The sequence below is a fragment of the Gorilla gorilla genome, chromosome 9 (genome assembly GCF_029281585.2).
Source record: "Gorilla gorilla gorilla isolate KB3781 chromosome 9, NHGRI_mGorGor1-v2.1_pri, whole genome shotgun sequence".
NCBI classification, from domain to species: Eukaryota; Metazoa; Chordata; class Mammalia; order Primates; family Hominidae; genus Gorilla; species Gorilla gorilla.
In genome coordinates, this window is record NC_073233.2 from 111,924,817 (window position 1) to 111,943,829 (window position 19,013).

The 19,013-nt window shown below is 38.1% G+C and overlaps 2 protein-coding genes across 3 annotated transcripts in view; one reads left to right on the forward strand and one right to left on the reverse strand.

Annotated features, from left to right (window-relative positions):
* The window catches only part of PDGFD (platelet derived growth factor D), a 256,902-nt gene that overhangs the window by 119,536 nt on the left and 118,353 nt on the right, over positions 1-19,013 (reverse strand). The window lies entirely within an intron of this gene.
* On the forward strand, positions 8,290-10,823 carry DDI1 (DNA damage inducible 1 homolog 1). The gene has a single exon (XM_004052044.5). The coding sequence runs from the start codon at positions 9,524-9,526 to the stop codon at positions 10,712-10,714; it is 1,191 nt and encodes a 396-aa protein (XP_004052092.2). The 5' UTR covers positions 8,290-9,523; the 3' UTR covers positions 10,715-10,823.

The following is a 19,013-nucleotide window of genomic DNA, read 5'->3' on the forward strand; positions in this document are numbered from 1 at the left end:
GTTATTTAGTATTTATAAATTCCATCCTCTTGTCTGACTTTTCCAGGTTATTAATTATTGTTTTCACTCATACGAGGAAAAAATGACATATTTTGGTAGAGTGCTTTTCTATTTACAAGACAAATTCAAATTATCCGTTAAGTCCACACGAAAATCCTATGGAAAAGAGATTATTGTCATCATCCCCATTTTACATAAGAGGATAATGAGGCTCAGATAAATTAGTGCTTTGTCCAAGGACATTCAGATAAAAAGTGACAAATCCAGGGCACTTAAGCTCTACTTTTGTTACTTCAAAGCCACAACAGGCTTTCTACGTCACTGACTTGCATCTTATCCAGTTCTTGTGTGTGTTTATGTGACTATTTTTCCAGAACTGCAGATATAGAATACTGTCCTTTTATTAAAAAATAGAATAATATACATTGATTAAATTTTGATAGTTTTTTGCAGATGCCTGTATTTTGTTGACTCTTTTTGGTCACAAGGTCGCAGATTGAATTGATATTTTCAAAGAACAGATCTCCTGGCTTTCTTGGTAAGAAGTTATAGCTTAGAGCCTATTAGATTAAAAAGCATAGGCCGGGCGCCGTGGCTCACGCTTGTAATCTCAGCACTTTGGGAGAACGAGGCGGGAGGATCAAGAGGTCAGGAGATCGAGACCATCCTGGCTAACACAGTGAAACCCCGTCTCTACTAAAAATACAAAAAATTAGCCGGGCGTGGTGACGGGCGCCTGTAGTCCCAGCTACTCTGGAGGCTGAGGCAGGAGAATGGCGTGAACCTGGGAGGTGGAGCTTGTAGTGAGCCGAGATCGTGCCACTGCACTCCAGCCTGGGCAACAGAGCGAGACTCCATCAAAGAAAAAGAAAGAAAAAAAAAAGCATAGCATGGATTCCTTTTTCTTAGGAAGGCAACTTGTGTTTAGGATAATCCTAGTTATTTTAGATTAAAAAATCCAGTATCATAAAGGGGTGATCTTACCTAACACTAATACAGAGAAGGTACAGACCTGAGGCTAACTGCTAGATAAATTTGCTATATCCATCCCTATGAACACAAATTATGGCTCTTAGTTGAATTTGTCCTCTTTTCTGTTTTTGTTTTTGCTTTTTTTTTTTTTTTTTTTTCCAGGCTGGCTTGCTGCATATTGAGGAGCTGATGATCCTGTTTGCTTTAAATTTTCTATGAAGAAATGGTCTCAGAGCCCAATTTTAATATCAGAAACCTCAACTACAGTGGGGCTTCATTTTTTAATGTCAGTTGAATGCCAGTATATTTCATTTGTGTAAACAGTAATTTACAAGTTATCCTTGGAACACTGGGTTTCTTGTCTCTTAACCACCGGCATGAAGGGGCCACCACAACCCTGCATTGTAGATAAAAAAACACTGCAGTAAAAACATGAAATAAAACCAAGTCTTTGTTCACAGTTAATAGTGTTTTAAGTTGTTTTGAAGTAAAAAAAAATGCAGAAAAATAAAAGACAAAAACAGTTTTTTTAGAGTTGCCTGAGAGATTTCAGTTCTATTTCATTTAAAGTTTGTAAAGGAAAAAAAAAATCAATGATACTATCTTCTTTCTCTTCAGCATCATAAATTGGTTCCCTGATTTTGAAAGCTAGAGTACGTAGTTACTCTGATTAGTTCCTGTCCTCTGGAGGCCTCCAACGACTTCTGTGAATAAGCAGCACTGAAATATTTTACCAATACATAAGTAAACAAGAGCATATCAGCAGTTAAGCACATTTTATGAGCTGAGTGAGATAGAATATTCATAAGTGTAATGGAACAGAGCATGGGCATGGGAGTGCCACATCTTTCAGAATAGAGAGACAACCTGCAGAGACATTAATGTTCCCAAACCATTAAAAAAATAAAATAGAATATGCTATGGACTAGATACCATTGGGATGGCGTAAGAAGGAATTCTTCTATACAGGCTGCTAAATTTAATTTTTCTGAGAAAAATAGGTGAGTTGATTTATCTTTTATTTGTTATTTTTAAAAGTGAAGCTTTTGTTGATCAGCCTTTGTTTTTCATTTTCATGGTTGGAATACAATTAAATTCTATAGACAGATGGGCTTTAGCCATGCTAATTACTATGGTAATCAATTAACTCAGCTGCTGTTTAGAATAGAGGAAGCCACATAAACAACAATCTGAAGTTTTGTCTTTTTTAAGACAGTTGTGGAAACATTACCTACCATGTACATAATTCATAAAATATCTAAATGACCATGTTGTTATGGTACATTTTTTAAAATTTCTTTGGAATCTCTCAATATACTCTGTCCTATTTGGAAGTTAACAAATTTCATTCTACAAAGACTGACCCAAAATGTCACCATAAATGAAGTGATGTGCCATATAAATACCTTTTGAGGTGTCTTGGCCAGTGGCTAGATCTTTCCTGCTTGGGTGGACTGCATGCTATTACTCTGTACACTAAGGTTAAGAGTCTCATGTCACAGAGGTGAGTGTATGTGGATAACATGAAAAGTGGTCATTTTGAGAATTTTTATTGTATGACAGATAAGTGTGTAGTACTATCAACAAATTCATAAACTATGATATCCACTAATTACGGGCCGAACATCCCTAAACCATAAATCTGACGTCCAAAAAGCTCAAAAATCTTAAACATTTTGAGCTCCAACATGATGACACAAGTGGAAAATTCCACACCTGACCTCACGAGAGGGGTCTTAGTCAAAATGTAAGTTAAAACTTTGTTTTATGCACAAAATTATCGTATAAAATTACCTTCAGGCTACGTGAATAAGGTGCATTTGTAACATACATACATTTCGTGTTTATACTTGGGTCCCATTTTAAAGACATCTCATTATGTATAAGCAAATATTCCAAAACTTCAAAAAAAACTGAAATTTCAAACATTTCTGGTCTCATGCATTTCAGATAAGGGAAACTCAACCTGTATATACATTCACATTAAAGCACCCATAAATAATTTTGGAGATCCCTAATGCAGACAACATCCACCTAGTTTCCAATAAAATATCTTAATAGGCTGGAGAATAATAAAGGCCAGGCTGAAGGGCAATGAAATGCCAAAGTCTTGAAGAAATCTTCACGAACTCTAAAGCAGATGAAGGTGAATTGAGAAGAAGGCCACTCAGATTTCAACTCAGGGCACTGCACAGGCTTGTCCTCATGAAATAAAGACTACCTCTTCACTACCAAAAAGAAACCACAGCATTCATTATTTTTTGTCAGTGTGAAGAAATGTTAGGATGGGACAAGCACTTTTTGAGAAGCCCAGACTACTATTCCTTTCCTATACCAATCCTACCATCTTAATGCATCCATTTGGTTATAGATCCATCAGGAAAAAATATGAACAGAAAAATGCACATTCATGTGAAGAGAAAGAGGTCAAGCAAGTGGTATGATATATCAAGGAAAGGATAGCTCTTTGGAACCCAGACAGGTACACTATAATCATGGTTAAATTTACCAAATCATTCTTCCAGGCCCACTTCAGTGACACTTCCTCTAGTGAGTATTCTGGACAGTCCCATTCACTCCCTGCACCCCACCTTATCCCAAAGAAATAACCTCTACCTCCTCCTCTAAGCAACCACAACATTTTATTTACACATTTCTCATAACTCATTAATTTATATTACATCTTATATGAAAATTAACTCATGATGGATTAAAGCCTTAAATGTAATACGCAAAACTATCAAAACCCTAGAAGAAAATCTAGGCAATACTATTTGGGACATAGGCATGGACAAAGATTTTATGATGAAATCTCCAAAATCAATTGCAACAAAAGCAAAAATTGGCAAATGGGATCTAATTAAGCTAAAGAGCTTCTGCACAGAAAAATAAACTATCAACAGAGTGAATAGACAACCTATAGAATGGGAGAGAAATTTTGCAGTCTAAACATCTGACAAAGGTCTAATATCCAGGATCTAAAAGGAACTTAAACACCTTTACAAGAAAAAACAAACAACCCCATTAAAAAGTGGGCAAAGGACATGAACAGACACTTCTCAAAAGAAGATATACATGCGACCAAAAAATGTATTTAAAAAAGCTCAAGCATCACTGATCATTAAAGAAATGCAACACACAACCATAATGAGATACAATCTAATACCAGTCAGAATGGTGATTTTTAAAAAGTCAAGGAAACAACAGATGCTGGTGAGGTTGTTGAGAAATAGGAATGCTTTTACACTGTTGGTGGGACTTTAAATTAGTTCAACCATTGTGGAAGGCAACGTGGCGATTCCTCAAGGATCCGGAACCAGAAATACCATTTGACCCAGCAATCTCATTACTAAGTATATGCCCCAAGGAATATAAATCATTCTATTATAAAGATATATGCACACGTATGTTCATTGCAGCACTATTCACAATGACAAAGACATGGAGTCAACCCAAATGCCCAACAATGATAGACTGGATAAAGGAAATGTGGTACATATACATCATGAAATACTATGCAGCCATAAAAAAGAATGAGATCATGTCCTTTGCAGGGATGTGGATGAAGATGGAAGCCATTATCCTCAGCAAACTCATACAGGAACAGAAAGCCAAACGTCTCATGTTCTCATTTATAAGTGGGAGCTGAACAATGAGAACACATGGACACAGGGAGGGAAACAACACTCACTGGGGTCTGCCGGGGAAGGGCAAGGGCAGGGGAGAGCATGAGGAAAAATAGTTAATGCATGCTGGGCTTAATACCTAGGTGATGTGTTGATAGGTGATGCAAACCACCATGGCACATGTTTACCCATGTAACAAACCTGCACATCCTGCACATGTACCCTAGAACTTAAAATAAATTAAAAAGAAATAAACACAGATATATACAACAACAACAACAAAAATAATGAATAAATAAATATATAACTATCCAAAGAAATACATGTTATTCACTTATGACTGTTCTGGCACAATTTATAGTATTACTGTAAAGCAAATAAAAGAATTATGAAAACATTAGTTATTTAACCTAAGGGTACAGCTTTTAAAATTCTGCATCTTTTCTAAATTGCGCCGAAAATCTCAAGTTATGATTTAACTCTCTTAATAAGTCTTGATTACACGTTAAAGGTAATACAAGCACATATTTAAAGGAAGAAATCCCAATGTAGCAAGCACATGTATATATTTAACATAGTTTAATTACTGTATATGTTACATAGTGACATTTATGTAGGTATTCTATTTTTTTTTTCACTAAAAAGACAATTATTTTGCTTGGTACAGCAAGAGATAGTAGTTTAAACATCAACTGACTATCATAACTGAAACCATCACTTATGTGTATTTCTTTTTTTTCTTTTTTTTTTTTTTGCTACATTAAGTTTTTAGAAAGAGGCAAATTACAAAAGGTATTGTGGATTTATTAAAAAAAAACTTTGGGGTTATTTACTTGGTTAGTATGAAATCAGTACCATCTCTTCTGTTTTCTGGGCATTTAGGCCATACAATTAGAATTGATTTCTGAGTGATAGCCTGGAGACTCTGCAGGAATCTCACTTATCAAAAAAAAATTTAATTATATTCTTATATTGTACTTACTAAGGGAGAAAAGTAAGGGAGTATACTTCACAAAGAATTCCTCAAGAAAAGTTTTGATAACCTCAGTTACTTAGATTTACACACCTCAATAATTCAGATAACCCATTTCTCAACAGACTACATGATAGGGATTTATGGTATAACAACAGTTTATGTTTAGGGGTGTGTGTGTGTGTGTATAATATATTATATATATATATATATATTTCCAATTACCTCCAAGTTCATTATACAGTCAGAAGAGGTTTTCATTCAAAATTCTGAGTTGGGACAATTATACATATGGTATTTGAATCACAAATCATGCTGGGTAAAATGAAAGAATCAAATGATGTATACACAGAAGTACTAAACACAGGAGGCTCTGTTTACCTTTACAGATTCCAGGCTGTTTTGCAACAGATATAAGGGGTGGATGGGTGGCTGGGCTATGGAATCCAAGGGATCCCTGCCAACCCTGACATCCTGTGACCTATGAAATGATGACAGCTCATTGGCCAGACCTTGAGGCTTTTTGCTTTCCAGTGTCTGTTCTCAGTAAAAGGTAAAATGCTGAAAAACAAATAAATGTAAAATGCCACCCAAAGTAAAAAAATTACAGTGAGATAATAAAACACCTCACATAGAATTTAAATATGTTCAGTATGAAGGCAATGGTATAGAAAAAAAGATGTTAGTTTCTTTTCATGTGAACTCACAATTTTTGCTTTATGAAAAACAAAAGGAAGCTTATTCTACAAAAATAATTTCATTTGCTATTAAAAAAAACAAAAGCCCCAGTATAATCCTCCTCGCTATGGTTTTAAGAACAAATTGTACAAAGCTATTTGGGGAAAAAAGATAAAGGAAAACTGAATTAAAGTCTTACTGGTTTCTCAATCTGTTCTTTAGCAGAGTAGTTTGCATGTGACATCTCACATGATAATTGTTTCCAAACTCAGGGGAAACCACTAGTAATCTCTGATAAACTTGTCACGGTGCAAAGAACCATAACATAATATTATTGAGTCAAAGGGTCATTCATTCATCTGTAAAAATGGTGAAAATTACAATGTTAGATTTTTTTTTCTTAAAATTAAAAAATAATCCTTATATGATGAAACACTGTCTTTCCAGTTGAAAGCTCTAAGTCAGGTCATCTTCCTTCTCGCCTTTGTGTCTCCACTCTGGCGCACACTGCATGGCTGACTCCTTGTCATCTTTCTAAACCCAGTTCTTTCAGGATGTCTTCTCTCCCCAACATCCCTCACCATCTTCTTCATCTCTTCTTCAGATATTATTAATTTCTCCTGAATACCACTACTGTGGTATTTTTTATCCCTCAATTTGTGTGCGTGCATGTGCTCTAATTTAGACTGTGAGCTCCTTTAAGAATACAGCCTATATTTAACATTATTCACATCTGTTTCCCTAGAACTTAGCACATGCTTCACATACACTGGGCGTTCAGTCAACATTTCTAATATAAGCAAATATGAGTATAGAAACATTATGATAATTAGAGCAGTGAGTGAGACACAGTCTTCCATCTGAGACAAATACACGAGAAACAGGAGCCAAAAAATAATTATTTAGGCTGATGTGACTTCCTTCTCTCCATAATGGAATAATGGTGTAACAGTGCAGGCCTTCTAACAACACTTCAAAGAAGTGGGGGAAACTAGGCAGAGGATATCAACTATCTTGGTTCATAAGTAGGTACACCTGGGAGTACCAAGCCAGGGAAACATGAGCTCTGCACAGTGCAAAACACTTTTTTTTTTTTTTTTGAGATGGAGTCTTGCTCTGTCGCCCAGGCTGGAGTGCAGTGGCACAATCTCGGCTTACTGCAAGCTCCACCTCCCAGGTTCATGCCATTCTCCTGCCTCAGCCTCCCGAGTAGCTGGGACTACAGGCGCCCACCACAACGCCTGGCTAATTTTTTGTATTTTTAGTAGAGACAGGGTTTCACCATGTTAGCCAGGATGGTCTCGATCTCCTGACCTCTTGATCCGCCCACCTTGGCCTCCCAAAGTGCTGGGATTACATGCATGAGCCATCGTGCCCGGCAGCAAAACACTTTATTAAACATAGAGAAAAATAACTGGCATGCAAGCATTTCTACCCAATCATCATTTGCCTTGAAGGACTTTTCACCCTTACCATGACAGCCTTGTATGTGTGTGTGTGTGTGTAAGTGGGGGTGGGGGAGAGTAGGGAGAAGGTGGCTGTGCCCAAGTGTCAGAGAGAGGCATATTGGCCTCTAGGGTGGCATCCTTAATGAATTTTCCTACAGAACTGATGTCAAATGGGTCACCTCAAAGGTTCATCTCACTCATTCATTCATTCCCTTCAAGGCAATGGCCCGTCTACCCTATATCCCATTTTAGAGACCCTCTGTGTTATCCACACATTCCACTTTTTTACACTCCCCACCTCCAACGGGTATGCACATTCTGTCCATTTTACTCAAGAAACATGTTTATTCTCTACTGCTTTGGCTTTGGGCCTCCTGACTTTCCACACTCTAGCAACAGCTCCCTCTTTGAACCACCGGAAAAGCCTCCTGACTGGCCCTCCTGCCACATTATGTCCTCCATGTGTTGCAAGAAGCCTCTTCCTTAAGTCAATTTAAAAAAAAAAAATCACAAACACCTGCTTCAAATCTTTTCCCTTTCCTTTCCTTCCTTACTTCTTTTTCTTTCTTTCTTTTTTTTTTTTTTTGGAGGAGGAATTCTTGCTAATTGATAATATTTAATATTTAAACTCCTTAGATTCACATATGATTTCATAAATTGGCTCCAACTAATTTTTTTCCAGCTTCATATCCTGGTATTCAAAGTTATGTACAATTTTTTTATTGCATAAAATGTCTCATCTTTCTCTAGAAATAACAGCCCTTGCCATAAATTCCTGCTTTTGTAACATGAAACTGCTTTCCTTTGGAGTGAGACCACTTTTCACCTGGAAGATGCTCATCCTTCAACATCCAGGTTGTCTCCTCCTTAGGAAAATATCCTCTGTTCTGTTGGTGATACTAAAGGCAGTACCCTGAACATGTCTTTGTAAAAGGTTTTGCCTTTAGTATTGTGATTACCCATTCACCTGTCTATCCCTTTCCAGAAATGTGAGCTTCTCAAGGGCAGGCTCCAAATCTGACTTTCCTACTATGCACATAGAATGGTACTTGCCATGTAAGAAACAAATCCTTACTGTTTGGGGAAAAAACAAAAGTACAAAGAATACAACTCTAAAATGAACAAAACAAATGATAATATGCTGTTTAGAAAGTGTTGAAAAACTAGGCATGGTGGCTCACACCTGTAATTCAAGCACTTTGGGAGGCCAAAGTGTGGTGGATTGCTTGAGCCCAGGAGTTGGAGGCCAGCCCGGGCAACACAGTGAGACCCCAAATCTATTAAAAAAAAAAATACAACAATTAGCCGGGCATGGTAGATTGTGCCTGTAGTTCCAGCTTTTCAGGAGGCTGAGAGAGGAGGACTGCTTGAGCCCACGAGGTCGAGGCTACAGTGAGCTGTGATTATGCCACTGCACTCCAGCCTGGGTGACAGGATAAGATCCTGTCTCAAAAAAAAAAAAAAATGTGTTGAAATCATTTCTTTCATATCATGTGTTAAATAGGCTTTGAAGGGCTGGCCTTGAAACCTGGCAGCTTTGAGCCATCGTGTATCCATGGGAGTAGGCATTCTAGGTTCCAAACAGCACACTTAGAAATGGACTTTGGAACACAACGTGCTACCTCAAGGCTCCACCTGGCCACACAGCAGGCACTGAGGCTGGGAGACAGCCCCCAGACAGATAAGTGTCCGCCCCTCTCTGAGAGGTGAATGAGCCCGGACGGTCCCTACCTACCAAGTCCTGAGGAGCAGCGGCACCAACGACGCAGGCCCGCCCCAGCCCGCCAGTGAGCCGCCCAGGCCCTCTGCTAGCCCGGGCCCCCGCCATGCTGATCACCGTGTACTGCGTGCGGAGGGACCTCTCCGAGGTCACCTTCTCTCTCCAGGTCAGCCCCGACTTTGAGCTCCGAAACTTCAAGGTCCTCTGCGAGGCGGAGTCCAGAGTCCCCGTCGAAGAGATCCAGATTATCCACACGGAGCGACTCCTCATCGAGGACCACTGTTCCCTGGGCTCCTACGGCCTCAAAGATGGCGATATCGTGGTTTTACTGCAGAAGGACAATGTGGGACCTCGGGCTCCAGGGCGTGCCCCGAACCAGCCTCGTGTAGACTTCAGTAGCATTGCGGTGCCTGGGACGTCCAGCTCCCGTCCACAGCACCCTGGACAGCAGCAGCAGCGCACACCCGCTGCCCAGCGGTCACAGGGCTTGGCGTCAGGAGAGAGGGTGGCCGGCCTGCAAGGTCTGGGCAGCCCCGCCCTGATCCGCAGCATGCTGCTCTCCAACCCCCACGATCTGTCCCTGCTCAAGGAACGCAACCCTCCCTTGGCGGAAGCCCTGCTCAGCGGAAGCCTTGAGACCTTTTCTCAGGTGCTGATGGAGCACCAAAGGGAAAAGGCCTTGAGAGAGCAAGAGAGGCTTCGTCTCTACACAGCCGACCCACTGGATCGGGAAGCTCAGGCCAAAATAGAAGAGGAAATCCGGCAGCAAAACATTGAAGAAAACATGAATATAGCGATAGAAGAGGCCCCCGAGAGTTTTGGACAAGTGACGATGCTCTACATTAACTGCAAAGTGAATGGGCATCCTTTGAAGGCTTTTGTTGACTCGGGCGCCCAGATGACCATTATGAGCCAGGCTTGTGCCGAGCGATGTAACATCATGAGGCTGGTGGACCGACGGTGGGCTGGGGTTGCTAAAGGAGTGGGCACACAGAGAATTATTGGCCGTGTTCATCTAGCTCAGATTCAAATTGAAGGTGATTTCTTACAGTGCTCTTTCTCCATACTTGAGGATCAACCCATGGATATGCTTCTAGGCCTAGATATGCTCCGGAGACATCAATGTTCCATCGATTTGAAGAAAAATGTGCTGGTCATCGGCACCACTGGCACGCAGACTTATTTTCTTCCTGAGGGAGAGTTGCCGTTATGCTCTAGGATGGTAAGTGGGCAAGATGAGTTTTCGGACAAGGAAATTACACATTCGGTCATGGATCCAGGACGAAAAGAGCATTAAAGCACGTTATAAATATGTTACCACCTTGAGGGAGCCTCAGGTCCCCGGAAATTACATGTTAAGAGCTTACTGGCAATGTAATCATTAAAAAACATCAGTAACAACTAAACCTGGCCTTGGGACTACATTCTCAGATGGGTAACTAACGTCAATCCTGATTCCTTGGTCTTGGTCCCTCTTCCATTTCCCTTGTCCAGAGATCACTGAAAGGCATCCTGGGAAGGCTCTGGAGGCTCCAGCTGATTTCCAGATAATCCATGAAAAAGAAAACCAGCTTCTTCCTTTAGAGACACTATCCTCTCAGATTACAGGTAGCTTATCCAAATCATTGCTATTTTGCAGAATTCCCTGGAAAAATGCTATGGCTGCAGACCTTACAAGGCGTCCACATAAAACTATTTCACATCAGCACTAATAATTCTTTATACTGAGAGAAATATGCCCATTTTCACAGGTTTTGTTTTCTTTGGGAAAGGTATTAGAAACGGTAGGTCAGTTACACTATGATGTTAACTAATACTTACACATGTCTGTTTGGGGCAGCATAAAGACCAATTTCCTCATATTTACACCTTCCCTTCCCCTGGATCCCCTGCAGTCACCCTGCAATCCACAGCTAAAGACTATTTTTGCCATATTTGAGAAAGTGGATTTATCTCCAAGGATGCTACATCAATTTTCTATTTCTCCTGCATTCAAAGAAACTCTGGCTATAAAACAAAGGCAATAAATTAGATTTTTTAAAAAAGAAATTATGGTACTTCTTGGGAGTCAAGTTGTACCGTGGTGGGAGTGAGAGGTGGGGACAGACAGTGGTCCAGGTTCTCTAATAGTCTTTGCAACTAGATCATCTCTCTCTCTTTTTCAAAGTAAAAATCTGCTTTATACATTAAGCTGCTGCTACATCAGTATTGTTTGAACAAAGGTTTTCACTGTTAAAATAACATTTGAAAACTTTTGAATGAGAAGATCTCTAAGGCCTCATTCAGAATTATCCATTCTGACAATGTTAGTGTTTATTACAACTGACAGTGGGAAATGGAAGATCCTAGACTTAATTACAACCCATGGCTAAAGCACCTGAGAGAAAAGTTTCAGCTTCCTGAGGCCATCAGATGCAGGGGAAATGTTTCAGGACAATAATTTATCAAAACTGGTATTAAAACAGCGGATTCAAAATCAAGATGTGTATGTTTTGATTACACTTAATTACTTAGACAAATTAGTTCACCTACTTTACAACTGAGATTCCTCACCTAAGAATTTTTTTTTTTTCCTGGGAGGGGTCACTTTTCAAGCACTAAAACCTCATTATGATCTGGGATATCCTTTAAGTTATTCTATTTTCCCGACAAGATATAAAGCCACACAAAGCATTCCCAAAGGATACAGAAAAAAATAACTCTCCCTTATAATCCCCATATACTTTTTTTTTGCTTCTTGGTAATACTAATCACCCTTTCTAAAGAGAGTCACCTCTTCCTTTCCAGCCACCATCAGTTCACCTCCTATTTTTCTTCTCTATAGGTGTTCCCATGCTCACATCTGGTCTACATTTGCACAAAGTTTTATACCCAGTAGAACTACTAAAAATGATCAAATGAACAGGTTTCTTTCCTACTTTTGTTTGTAATTAAGAACTCAAAACAAATGCAATTAACAAAAAAAAGACATTCAGAGTAAAGTCAGGGATAAGCAAAATGCTTATGAATAAATTTAAATTGACCTGATAAATTCATGGACTATCTCACTGACAAAAATATGCAAAGTCCTCAGCATCTTCTTCTGAATTCAATTTTAAGGTTCATTTATGAAAAAAAGGTCTTATTTGCATATATCACATGGGACTCCTCAGGGTGTCTGACCCATTAAAGTTAGCCACAGAATTTTTTAAGATAAAAGACAGTTCACATGATACCAAATCTGACCATACCCACCCTACCTTCTCAGAGGAACACCCCTTCTGCGGTAGCTATAATGTTTTGAGACAAATCTCAGGTATAATTATTTGCTTCTTATTTTGAGCTGAAATCTACTGTCCCATAACTTCCAGTAAGTTGGTCTTCATTCTTCCTTCTGCCAAGACCACATTTAATCTTTCTGGCATGAGATAAACTTTTTAATATATGAAATGAGTATCAGCCAACATATTCATTTTTAGACTTCAGTAGGTTTTCACCAGATTCTTTAACTGTTCCTCATAGGACAAATTTGGATTCTCCTAAAAATTTCACGTTTCTTTGGCCATATTCCAAATCCTAAAAACATGATTTGAGTGAATGAATGAATAAATTAAAATCATCTATACTGAATTGAAAAGCAATGACTTCAAAGAAAAATCATTAAACAAAATGAATTAATTAAGCAATGCCCTTATTAACTTTTAAAAATCATTGTCTTTCAAATTGAAAAGTGTTTGAAAAATTAGTTTCATTAATGTCTTCATGTAATTCTGTGTATACTTAAAAAGGTCCTAATCAATTAAATTTTAAATGGATTAGTTTTGGTACAAGGCTACATCTTTTGCTTGTCTTCTACATAAATCAGGCACCATGCAAGATACTTTGCATATTACTGCCCTTAATCCTCAGGATAAACTTAAAAATAATTATTTTAAGCCCATTTTGCAGATGGAAAATTTGAGGCTCAGAATTATTAGAAACATTCAAATATTCAAAGTTCAGTGATTTTAAATTTTTTTTGACAACAAACTACATTTTACATTGTGACCCAATTTTACACACTATACACACACAAACACAGATATGTATTTCTATCTCTCTATACATCACTATATAACTGAAACAAAAAGGATTCTTGAAATGAAATAATAGGATATGTTTTATCATTTCTTAGTCTTACTTTTTAAAATTATATTTTATGTATCCCACCAAGATATTCTGAAACACAATTTACAAAACATGGACTGACTCACCAGATTGCTCTATTCAGAGCTCTTTGATTTCAAATGCCAAGTTCCTTTGCAACTTCTTTATCTGACATATTTTAATGCTAGGTCAAAAACTGCAAAATTCTTACAAAATTTTATTATGTGGAAACTACCAAAATTATGCCAATAGAAATGACAACAGAGTAGGCAGGACTCAGAATATATACAACAATTATTTATTGAATGCACATTAAATAAGCTCCCAGACAGATTTTTATACATAGAGAAATGAATAGGTTATAGTTTCAGACCTCAAGGTGATTAGTACCTTGTGGGGGTAGAAGACAGACTTGTAACCAACTAAGAGCAAAAGGAATGGACATGAAATTAATAATATGTTGGTACAAAAGAATACATTTTGTAATGGGGATTTTTTAAAAATAAGAAGCAAGCCAGTAAATGTACTTTTAATGTGTCTAAAATGTTCATCACTGATGCTGCAACAAAAATCCTCCTCTTAAATTTCAGGTTACTAATATACAACTTATAAATATCTACTTTTGGAAATTTACTATGTGAAAATGGATAAACAAATCATCATTTTCTGTTTTTTTTTTTTTCCTACTGAAAATGAGGATAAAGTAGACCACATGATGAAATAGACCTTTCCTGTCTCAGGCCATTTAAAAAATTCTTGGCTTCACTTAATGCTCACTTAAATAACCACCTTACCTACAAGAAAATCACTAGTGTGATAGCCATGCATTTCAAGATTACCAGCAACAGATTCCGCCGCAGTTAAACCAGAAGATGGATGTTGTTTGAGATAAGCAGAACATATAATCTTAACCTCTTTCTTAAAATATTGGGTCATAAAAATTTTCTTGTTTCTAGGGGGAAATCTGTTCTGCAAAAAGAAAAAGATAAATCGATGTTTGCATGTATAAATTCATCTTCACTGCAGGTATTAACTGTTGTAATTTTAGTTAAGAGAACATTGTGCTTCTTTCAGAATGCCAGTTATAAAAGGGCCATTTTCTGACATCCAACATTCCATAAGCACTTAAGTGATGAGAGTGATCTGGGATTCTCACTAGGAAATTGTATGCAATTATATTAATCAGTGCCAACATTCCTAGTTATTCTTTGAACTTGAAAAAGCCTGGAAAACAAAGAAGAGGAGCAAACATAAAGATGGGTAGAGAAAGAAGGAAAACAAACAAAACAATGCAAGTCTGGGTTGATTTTAACTGATTCTGTCTTAGTTAGGTACCGATTTATATGGTAGGAACTGGGCTATGATTATAGACTAGCTACCATTCCACAATTTTTATCATTGGCAAGTTATCTAAAAATGAAAATATTTTCAAGGTAAAGCCACAATTAAACTTGCTTTTGAATCCCAGCTTCTTTCCACACCTGGGTCCATCTGTTAGAATCTTTGAATTTCTAAGGATCTGTTATCAGAAAAAAATGGAGCTTGCAGTCTTGCTGTGCTTTCTGTGCCTTCCTCAGAGTGCCCAGTTAACAGGCTGTTGAGATGGGTGTACCTGGAGTGGCTTTGTCTCTTACTACAGCAATGAATGTTTTCTGATTGCTTTTTCTTATGAAAAAGACTTTTATAAATCCAGTTTTTCTATATTTCAAATAAGTAAGGCTCATTTTTAGAGCATCACTATACAAATTACCAGATAATTTCCTCTTATGTTAAAGTCCCTAGGAGGCAATGTGGGCTATGCTTCACGCAGGGGTATTTTTTATGGGTAAATTTTTCTACCGTTAATCAATGTATTGATGCCTTGTCCAAATAAAGCAGACAATTACCAAATAAGCATATTCCAGGTAAGCAACTACTTAAATCCATTAAATTCTTACCCTACACCATCAATCACCATTTTGAAACCTTACTTTATCAGGGCTTTACTATAAAGATCCCTTAAGACGCAGAGGAAAATTAATTTAAAATTACATTAATTCACATATTCTGCCTTTCAAACTTCTGTCATGTCTAAGGATTCAATTAGTCTATCAGTCAAAAAGTATTAGTGTTTTGCATTCATACATGTCACTAAAAATTTAATGTATTTTTTCAAAAGTTATGTCATTGGCCAATATCATGCAGAGAGATGAAGAAATTTAAATTATAGCATTAACCTTTAAAGAACTTAAAAGTTCAGTTAGAGGAACTAGAAAAAATGCAGAGTAAAATATTTAAAAATAATGTTTAACTCAGTACTGAATCACAAAATATAGAATACGGAGTAGAGGGAAATGGTTCCTGCTCCCCATTTGAGACACTAAATACAACAAGGCAGGATCTATTCACCAGAATTTTATTGACCACCTGCTGCATGTCAGGACCATTTTAGGTGATGGATTTCTTCACGCAGCCACCAACTTCTGGTGCTAAACTGGTGTTGAGAGCTGCAGCTCCCAGGCATATCTGAGGATTTATCACCGCCTCGAAGATACGTCTTCCAAAGTCCCTTTCTGATGACTCAGCTTATCAACCTAGAGTAAGCATATGGCCGATTCTTAGGCTAAACTTCAAGGTGAAGCTTGTGGTCTGTTTCTGCCTTGACCCACAGTGGCACTGTGTTCAGCTCGCTACTATTAGGGGCTTAATCCTGGAGTACAGTTTGACAATTGTACTAGTTCATATTGTGTGGCTATAAAGGAATACCTGTGGCTGGGTAATTTTTAAAGTAAAGAAGTTTATTTGGCTCATGGTTCTGCTTACTGTACAAGAAGCATGACACCAGCATCTGCTTCTGGTGAGAGCCTCGGGAAGCTTTCACTTATGGTGGAAGACAAAGAGGGAGCAGACATGTCATATGGTGAGAGAGGCAGCAAGAGAGCCATGGGGGAGGTCATAGATTCTTTTTAACAAGCAGACCTTGCATAGGGGACTCAGTACTGCGGGGAGCACACTGAGCCATTCACAAGGCATCTGCCCCCATGACCCAAACACCTCCCACTAGGCCCCATCTCCAACATTGCGAATCACATTTCAACATGAGATTTGGAGAGGAAAAATATCTAAACCTTATCAGCAATTGTAAACAAATACTTCTCTTATAAAGTTAATGAAAAGGATTTGGGGCTTACACAATAGGGGAACAACCAGCGAAACAGTCACAAGGAATTGACTACCAACAACAAGTCAATTGGATGAAGCATTTGTCACATACTTTAATTCCAGGGAATAATAGAACAGGAATTCTCAAAGACAATGAGATACCAACCAGAGAGCAGTTATAGAAATGCTTGGGCATTTATAAAACCGAGAATGGAACCTAAAATTACTACCAAAAATCCAGTAAGTGCTAAGATTTTCTGAAGTAGTCATAACCTTATTAATAATTGTACCTTTAGTCTAACGATCATAAGTTTAGTGCTAGTATCTTTAGTGCTAGTAAAATAAAGTAATATGGTTGCCTTAGTGCTTTATGTGAAGGACAGTATCTGATTAATAAATATAGATAACATACATGAATAAATGGACAAAGTATCACATGTTATTAATAAGCCAACGTAGAAAAAAAGTGGCATTTTTAAACCTTGACTTAGCTATATAAAAAAAGGTAAAAGTAAATCATATATGGACAGTAAGAATATTTTAAATACTTAGAATATTTTCAATAATTAGAATAAATATGCTATGGGTTGACAATTTAATCAATATTTGCATGTATAAATGTACATGTAAGGTATCTACAGATAAACCATTAAAATGCTTTTAATCTGGCAAAGTTGCCAGTGGTTCCACTCCAAGGGCAATATACCAAGTGTCTGCAGTGCCATCTCATCCCAGTTTGCCTGGGACTGTCCTGGTTTTAAAACTGATATTCTTGATATTCTTGGCCGGGCGTGGTGGTTCACCCCTGTAATCCCAGCACTTTGGGAGGCCAAGGTGAATGGATCACGAGGTCAGAAGATGGAGACCATCCTGGCTAAAATGGTGAAACCCCATCTCTACTAAAAATACAAAAAATTAGCTGGGCGTGGTGGCGGGTGCCTGTAGTCCCAGGTAGTCCGGAGGCTGAGGCAGGAGAATGGCTCGAATCCGGGGGGCGGAGCTTGCAGTGAGCCGAGATCGCACCACTGCACTCCAGCCTCGGAGACAGAGGGAGACTCTGTCTAAAAACAAACAAACAAACAAACAAACAAACAAACAAACAAACACCTGATATTCTTGTATCCCAGTATCCCTACATTCCTGGGGCAAACCAGAATGGCTGGTCACCATACTAGTGTTAGAAGCGGATTTTTAATTTTGTGCTCATGAGCATGTTGTGCACTTCTAAACAAGCTGAAAATAGGCCTGAATGATCAATGATCAGTATATGTCTAAATGTTGGAAGTAGAATGTCCTATTCTCTTTATATAGGAGATATTACCTTATTTAAACTCATTTATAAAATATTTCTGGACTGGAAAGTTAAGTATCTTAAAAATGATAAGAAACTCACATTAAAAATACTAAAATGATTTAATTAAATAATCCTATAAATTTTTTCCAGAAGATTCATACTACAGCTGAAATTGATCAAACTGCTTTAATTTTCAAATCTCCTTAGAAATGGTGCATGTTTATGCAACAAAAAAAGTGAGTACCAACTGACATCAGAAAATGAGAGCATGGGGCCGGGCGCGGTGGCTCACGCCTGTAATCCCAGCACTTTGGGAGGCCGAGGCGGGCGGATCACGAGGTCAGGAGATCGAGACCATCCTGGCTAACACGGTGAAACCCCGTCTCTACTAAAAATACAAAAAAATTAGCCGGGTGTAGTGGCGGGCGCCTGTAGTCCCAGCTACTTGGGAGGCTGAGGCAGGAGAATGGCGTGAACCCGGGAGGCGGAGCTTGCAGTGAGCCGAGATTGCGCCACTGCACTCCAGCCTGGGCGACAGAGCCAGACTCCATCTCAAAAAAAAAAAAAAAAAAAAAAAAAGAAAATGAGAGCATGGGATACTCAAAATAAATATTTAAGTTATCTATGAACTTGGGTTATCCTGGAAAAGCATAGATGAAACAACATTTTATCATTTTTATACTAATAGGTAAGGATAGTGATAGACTGAATTTAAGTCTGAAAGTAAATCCTAGGTTTTGAGTTTTTTAAGAGAATATTTGAACAAAAGAATAGAAACTTCAGAAGAAACACAAATAATGATGTTACTTTCACATTTATTTCAAGTTTTCATGGAGCTATTGAAGGTCAAGATGCAATGAACAGAATGTAAGGTAGGACTGCAAAAAGGGGTGAGGTAAAAGACAAGCAGGTTTTTGATAAAGAAATGTGCTTACGAACAGGACAAGATGCCTAGAAAAAGGTTTGCTGAGTGACTGGTTGAGGAGGGGAAGAAACATGGAGGGCTAGTGATTCTATGATAGGAACTGTAAAGAGT